Raw genomic sequence first — 7,904 nt, 5'->3', positions numbered from 1 at the left:
TTGAAATATGTGATTTATCTCTTTATTAAACCATCCCGGGCTCAAATACAGTGCACTGCATTTCAGTTTATAAAAGTAAATGTACTGAACAGCTGGCGTGGAGACCAATTTAATCAATCTTTCCAAAGCCGCGTGCATAAAATCACAAAATGCTTCATTTATAAAAATACAGATGAAAATGGAAGCCTGCCAAAATATATTACAGCTTAATATACAAATATATAAATGTACATTCAATAAATACAGTATGACGTATTCTTGAGATGTATTATGGCTATCATGTAAGCCAGTCAGTCACAAATCACAAAGGCTTGCATGTTTGTTTTCAGCAATTTTGCATTGTTTGACCTTTCAAAATAAGGGCACATTGAGACTGAGCTTAGTCAATGAGGTAAACTGTTGCGGTTGAGACGCTGTTGACCCATTCATGACGTAATTAAGAAGCACCTAGCTATTACTGGAACATCTAAAAAGTGACCTCAGTTCAAATTCTTGGACAAACTGGAAAATCTAATAAAAAATGCATATCCCTGTTGGGCCGCACACTCAGTGACCAAAAATATCAAAATGGCTGCAGGGGACTGAGAGCCTTTTAAAGTGACCAGTGACACAATAACCAAAACACAATCAAAGGACAAGCAGGGCTTCAAGAGATCAGATATTAACACATGACTCATATTCAAAAAATATATATATAATACTGATTAAAAAAAGGTATTTACAAAGACCACGGTGATTCTCTGTTCAGTAGATAGTAAATACTTCTTTGGTCCCTGTTGATTGTTGGCAATTAGTGGTTAGGCAAAGACAAATATTGGAGACAAAATGATCATTTAGCACATTTAAAACATTAAAAAAAACAAAACCATGTGCCTAAATTGTGCCTTTCACTCTGAATTATTTATACATTTACAATAATCCCAAGTTCACATAGGCAAAGAAAACACACCAGCTCAAAAAACAAATCCAAACCAGTATAAACAATACATATAGGCTACAAAAGCATAAACAAATGATTACAAAGATATGCAGCGAAAGCTACTGAAAGTGTAAATTTGTCAAAAGTGAGCACATCATCACAAAGAAATCTGTAACATTTCTCAGCTGCAGAATTTGCAGCAGAGACAGGAGAAAGTTCGTGAGCAGACTGATTTCCAGCACAGTGGTTGAGGTTGTGTTGGTTTGCACTGGGAGTTAAAAGTCAGGAGGCACAACAGGAAGAAAAAGATGAGAAAAACGCAGCATTCAGTATAAGTCCAGGTGCTTGCAAAGGCTTTCCCAGTGTTGTGTTGCTGTGTGCTGTCGATCTTTGGCTATGTATGTAGAGATGGATGATGTGCATGATGGGTGGGGGTGTGGGGTGGGAGGGGCGCGTCCAAGTGCAACTTCAAGCGTCGCTCTGACCAAAAAGACTGCCCTGCTTCTTCAGCTTGTGCATCCTGGAGAGAAGAGAAGACAACAGTGAAGAGGAGAGCTTCTGCTTCTGATGAAACATAACACAGCTCACAGGGTGGATCACATGTGTGGAGTCTGTAGTGTGGCAATTTTCTAACCTTATTTTATTTTTATTAATCACTTAAAATCATATAATTCAAATGTAAATTGTGGACAAAAGAATTTGAACTTTGGGAAATTGCGATCAACATTTTTCACAATTTTTTGTCATTTTCTTGACTATGAAAATAATCATTAGTTGCAGTTCTATTCCAAAATACATCAATAAATAACGATTATATTTTCTAAACCTCAGAGCTTCTTCTCGACTTACAATTTCTCTTTACGGCTCAGGTTGTCTTCCTTTGACTTGACAAAGACTCCATCTTCTCCTCCCCTGACAAGGTAGACAAACTCTCCTTCCTTTGCGCTGAAGATCACCCTGAAATCACACGGGGAAATTAGGAAAATTAAAAATCACCTGTCTCACGTATGAATGTCTTGATAATCATATCTAACGACAACTTACTTGGACTGGGTCTCCCCAGACTTGATGCGCAGTTTGCGGATGTGGAACTTGCTGCTGCCCCACCAGTCTGACCAGCTGATGATCGTGTCCTTCTCCCAGCGCAGCTTCACGATCATCAGGTCTCCGATGTCCACGTCGGTGGTGATGAGGAAGGACAGAGTGGTGTTACCTTTCATGACTGGCCTGTGGGGTGAAAAGAGGAGCAAGCGTTTAAAGGTCAGCTGGACTGTCCTCGACGTGGAAGCAGTAACGGTATCCGAGGTATGTGCGTGGATGCACGTGAGTGACGTATGCAACACAAGAATCAGGGTCAGGGTAACACTGCTGCTGACTATGTGTTTACTTTTTTTAACATTTCCACGTGTATGTATTTTCTGTTTTCACGTGAGGGTTGTTAAAAAATTGTACTGTTTAATGGACTTACAGGACGTGGGGAATGTCCTCCTTCTCTCCGTGGGTTCCATACAGAGAAATCTTCATTGGTTGATCCGTGAAGCTCAGTGGGTCCTTGCTGAAGAAATGCACCTTCACTTGATAGTGGAAAACTAGGAGAGAAGAAACAGAAAGCTGTACACTTTAGACTCTCCCACGTCTCTCATACCACTACTTAAAGTAAGTTTAATACCAGAAAATCCCTTATGTAAGCTTGATCTCTCTCTGTCTTCATGTGACTAAATACTGCTGATTTGCTGCCATATTATCCTCTTAAAGCAACACTATGTAACTTTTAAAGTGATTCTGGAGAAAGATCGTTGATGTTGAGTTTAATTCCCAGATCGTCAAATAACAATGCTTTGGGTTAATATTTGGTATTTGACGATCTGGGCATGAGACTGGCGTACCCCGCCACTCGCCCAGTGTTAGCTTGGATCGACTCCAGCAAACCCGCATCTCTGCAAAGGATAAGTGGTTACAGTGATGGATGGATGGATTGATGAAGACTCAACAATCAACAATCTCGCTGCAGAAAGTTGCATAGCGTTGCTTTAAATAAACGTTTCCATTGCTGGAGCATCACACGCCGCCGTGTCGCGTTACCTTAGCGAGCAACTAAAATACCCACGACCTCTTCTTCATGTGACCTCCTGAACACTTGTAACTTGTCTGTCTGCTTCATTATGTCTGAATGGTTTCCCATTAAAAGTGTGTGTAGTGTATTTGTATCAACACTAACTGTACTAATATTCAGCTCAGAGCAGCCACAACAGCAGCTCACAAACTGGGGATTACTCCAGTTAGGGTATGTGCATTAATTAACTCAACTCTCGGTAATCCTCAGTAAAGTACATAAACCCAGTCAGACTTTTCTACAGTAGTCCAACCTACGTCTTCTCCTCTCTAAGCCTCCTCTACTGACATTTACCTTTGTAAGGCATCATCTCGCGGGTCTTGAGGTACATCTTGGTACTGCGGGTCCTGCGGACCTTGTTGATGTTGTAGCCTAGCTTGTTGCAGCGGTTCTTCCTGCAGCTGAGGCACAGGCCCTTGTTGAAGGCCTCTTTCGAGTTGCAGCGGTAAGCCATGCTTTGCTGCTCGGTGTTCAGCAGAGAGTCGATGAACAGGTGGATGGAGCGCTCGTGGGAACATTTGACGAGCTGGTCCATATCTGCAGCAAAGAAAATAAGTTGTAAAAAAAAATCTGCGTCTTCAACAGCGAATATGTCTTCCTCGTGTGTCGCTTTTATGATTCTTGACATGTTGGTGTTGGCTAAACACCAAGTAAGACTTTCATCTCCACAAAACAGAACATGACACTGCATGTTTAGTTGTAGCCCGCAAAGTTTTATAGAGTCTGGTGACACCATGTAAACTTACATGAGCCTATCTGGGCGATTTACAACACTGTTGTTGAAAATGTTTCACACAATGTGGGCAGGGATGTGTATTTATGGTGCAGCATGTCACACGGCAGGGGTGGAGAAGATTGCTACCAGCAGGTCTGAGCGACTAAAGTCCCTTACTGGCAATTGGAGTCTAATAATAAGGGCAGAAGTATAAACTCCACACTGTATTTATTACCTTACTGTCAATGGGAGTGAATTAAAATGTGGATTAAAAACTGTAAATACGTACTTTGGAGGCCCTTGATGCCTTCTAACGCGATCCCGAGCAGTGTGTTCTGGATGTCGCAGCCTGGCTGGAAAGTGCCTCCGTTGGGGTAGATGTCAATGTGGCCCACGGGTCTCTGGATGCCAATGCTGCGGTCCGGGGAGCCTCTGGTGTTGGTGTGCAGCACGTCCACAAACTGGGCGTCGTCTGGGGACAGGGTGTTCTGGTTGTCTGCGTTCTCGAAGGTGGGACCAGCAGGATCCAGACCTAGAAGAAAGGAGAGAGAATTTCTTGCATTGAGTGTGTCGATAAAGACTGTCTCTATGGATCTCTCCACCCATAAAACTGTACATCAAAACATGTGAGCGTGTGGCCTCTTTTCTCCACGTGCAGCTCTGCAGAACAATACAAACCAGTGATTGTGGGTTCTTAATGGGCTCCTGCCTCGGATCACAGTAAACATACTATTATTCTAAGCAGGTCAGAGAGAGATTTCAAAGCTGGATAAACTTCATAGTGACAAATAAAGGGGATTGGACCCTCTCTAACTGGCAAAGACTGCACACATACAATAAGGGCCTGGAATGTAATGGCCAGCAGATCATATTTCATTGCTGTGCCGTGTTGTTTTTATGTGCAGGGCTGGAGAGAATAGTGCCCATATGTTACGTTACAGTATGGTATGTTTGCATGCATGAATTTATTGGCTCAGAGACCAAATAATATGAGCCAAGTAAGCCCAAATTCTTATAGCTAAAACACATTATACATGCTCGTTATTGGGTTTATAGATTTGTAAAGAGAACTTGTATTTGAATCAATCACAACAGATTAATCATGACTTAGTTAACCTTGCAGCTAGTGGTGCCGTCACAGATACTGTAAATACGCTGCATGGACTGCAAGCTTGCACTGCTAGCACAGGAGCTTCTGGCTGGGCAGAGAATCAGAGATGTCTTTGAAACAACATCAAAACCGTTATTTCAGTTATTTCTTCAAAATTCCTACATATTGCACCTTTAAATAATGTATTATTATTAATATGCTCAAAGGTGCAGGTTTATTGTCACTTTAAATGCTAAATACGAATGACAGTGACCCACTTTCCAATTAAATACATCTATGCTCGCACTGTTTATCTGCATATAATGTGAGCAGGTGATGCTCCATGTTCTCACCTGTGATCCTGCTGATTTTATGCTCAGTGAGGTCTCCAGCGATCCCGGCCACATGTGCTCCCAAACTGTAACCCAGCAGATGAATCCTGTCCCAGGGCAAATGCAGCTCTTTCTGAAAGGGAGGTGATGGATGAGATGTGCCAGACGAACATGTTGACATGCCTTAAAACAATTTAAAGTGAATCCTGCAGACTTTGCTGGAGGGATTAGAGCTAATAGCAGCAGGCTGCACCTGGCAAAGCACTGCACCCGATAGCTCCAGTCTCAACAGAGTCTGGGACATAATCCAGGATGAGGATTAATTTGTGTAATTTTATGCTTTGCCAGAACTTTGCAAGCTTTAAACTTGGAAATCATGCCAACATCCTTTTTTTTTTTTTTAACTCGAGGTCGCTCAAACAAAGTCAGTGATCCACTAAACACTGAGCCTTGTAACAAGTGGCTGTTGTGAGCCACAAACACGACCATAAAACGAGTTTATAGGGTGTTTAAAATCATAACCGGTAGGACAACATATCCACAGCAGCAACACTGAGCACAAATGTATTACGTCGTTCGCTACACATGTGCGACACATTCACCAGCTGCTCTCTGTCTTTGCTGCAGGTTAATGTAGATCGCAGCGATAATCGGCTATCCAAGTAAAGTATGCCACTTATTAACAAAGAGGATGTGGAAAATATGACCCAGCTGGTTGGATACTGTTCAATGAAAGCACTCACTTGGATCCAGGTCACAAACTTAGCAACATCCCGGCCCACTAGTTTGGTGTAGGCTGCAGATGTGGGGTAGTGCTGGTTGGCGCGGGTCAGCCAGTCCACCACAATCACGTTGGCACTCGGCTCTCGCTCGTAGAGGGCCGACACCAGCTTGGGCACCCAGCTCTCGAACATCCCTGTTACCTACAATAACACACACACACACACTTTACACTTCAATTCTTGTTTTTAGGGGTTTTCTCAAACATATTTCTGAGGTCAGCTGCAGCATGGCGTGATCTACTCTGGCCATAGCCCTCGTTCTGAGCCCTGGAGAGAATCCAAGGTCTAAATCTTGTTGCATGACTGGCTCTAAATCACATTATGAGGAGATGAGCTGTGTGCAGAGCTGAATCACTGCTCTCAGCCTCTCTGTTCTGAAATGTGTGTTTATTGTTATTTTCATCACATAATGATGCAAGATCACATTTTATAGCTTATTTCAACTGGTATTTGTGGTTAACAATTTCACCACATCGATATCTCAGAACCAGAGGGGCATTTGAAGATGACTTAGATACTAACACACAAAATAAAGCCCAATAAAGACTGCTGTGGTTTTAAAATGATTCTCTATAGTGGTGCCTCTGACTCACCGTCCAGCCATGTATCACGATGAAAGTTTGTGTTTCTGGGTTGAATTCACAGTCTTCGATGGTGTCCGGACTGCCGGCGACAATGTAGCACATGTCATCATCTGGGATGTCGGCTGTGCGCAAGGAGAACTTGGACACAATGTCAGTGTAGTCTGTGATCCATTCAGTAGTGGTGGGCAGGGGAGTAGCAGTGATGGTGGTGTTTACTGTAACAACACACACAAACAGTATGCAGTAGAAAATTAGATGAGCTGCATGCACAATCATGAAAAAAGTACATTCACAACATTATTATTACACTTTTCTAGTTTTTTGCGCCCATACAAGAAACAGGCAGCAATTCTATTAAAAACATTTTCTTGTAAAAGTCAAATTAAACACTCTGAAACTAACAAAAAACTATTTTCTCGTGCACATTTTGAAAATCCTGCTGCTCTTTTCAGTTATATTAGGTGACAACTACTCTCTACTGACTCAACCAGTAGGGGTATAGAGCAGGGCAGTGTCGCCCCCTTTTGTCTCCACTGCCTTTCTACCAGCATAAATTGAATTAAACCACAAAATATTGTTAATTAAGAATTCCTGAAGAGTTTCACTTTAGTTTCGTGAATTCAAACTGGATAAAACAAACTGCCCTCAAACTAATTCTTTCAGTGAGCCCAGCAACCTAAAGTGTCTTTAAAAATCTGATTAGGCTGCAGGTTTAAAGCGGAGAAATATCATTAAAAAGCAGCTGTAGTGTAGTTTTAATCAAACAATAAATACTAGAGTGTGTTTTCAGATTCAGCCTCTTAATAAATGTGAGTTCAACCGAATTTAAAATGCTCTTTTTCTGTCTCTCTCCAGACAAAAGGCCTGCAGCTTTCCTTCATGCACACATGGACACGAATGGTTCGCCTATGAAATGTGATGCAGACCTGCAGACCTGAAATGTGAAAGCGTTTCGCGGGGTTACTCCCGGTCAGCACGGGACAGCACGATTTAATGCACCTACTTCCAGGATGTGTTTTTCTTCATTAGAGCTGCGGGTGAATCATGAAAATAAACAAAACCTCATGATAAGACACAATCTCTGATTGGTCCGTCTTACCGAACACGGTGCTGCTGCTGCTGCTGCTGCTGCTGGTCGTGGTGGGTTCAGGGTCAGAAGAAAAAGTTGCAAAGATTTTTCCCAAAATTATCCAAACTGTCAAAAAACTGATATTTTCCTTTCCCATATTATTGAGGAGTTTTTTTTTCTTAAAGTATCCTGAATCAAAAAAGAAAAAGCTCTCTGGATGTCGGGTGTGTATCCAATCGTGTGTTTTCAGTCAGAAGGTGGTGTGGACTTGCGGTTTGGGAGTAAAGTTTCTTATGGTCT

General features: G+C 42.1%; 1 protein-coding gene across 1 annotated transcript; it reads right to left on the bottom strand.

Moving 5' to 3' along the window:
* Window positions 1-7,904, bottom strand: lpla (lipoprotein lipase a). Its single transcript, XM_073477198.1, has 10 exons — window positions 7,635-7,904; window positions 6,545-6,750; window positions 5,913-6,092; window positions 5,191-5,302; window positions 4,037-4,279; window positions 3,327-3,569; window positions 2,388-2,508; window positions 1,964-2,146; window positions 1,769-1,876; window positions 1-1,439 (listed from the first exon to the last, which is right to left on the bottom strand). The coding sequence occupies exons 1-10, from the start codon at window positions 7,759-7,761 to the stop codon at window positions 1,388-1,390; spliced, it is 1,575 nt and encodes a 524-aa protein (XP_073333299.1). The 5' UTR covers window positions 7,762-7,904; the 3' UTR covers window positions 1-1,387.

Source organism: Pagrus major, chromosome 11 (genome assembly GCF_040436345.1).
Source record: "Pagrus major chromosome 11, Pma_NU_1.0".
Classification (NCBI taxonomy): domain Eukaryota; kingdom Metazoa; phylum Chordata; class Actinopteri; order Spariformes; family Sparidae; genus Pagrus; species Pagrus major.
Note: the sequence above shows the minus strand (reverse complement) of the source record. Positions and strands in the feature narration are given on the sequence as shown.

Bases quoted from the DNA above. Each gene is read 5' to 3' on its own strand.
- lpla (XM_073477198.1), bottom strand. From the start codon at position 7,761: ATGGGAAAGGAAAATATCAGTTTTTTGACAGTTTGGATAATTTTGGGA. The intron at 1,877-1,963 runs GTAAGTTGTCGT...GTGTGATTTCAG, and splicing joins TCTGGGGAGACCCAGTCCAA to GGTGATCTTCAGCGCAAAGG. The intron at 1,440-1,768 runs GTAAGTCGAGAA...TCTTCTCTCCAG, and splicing joins CTGAGCCGTAAAGAGAAATT to GATGCACAAGCTGAAGAAGC.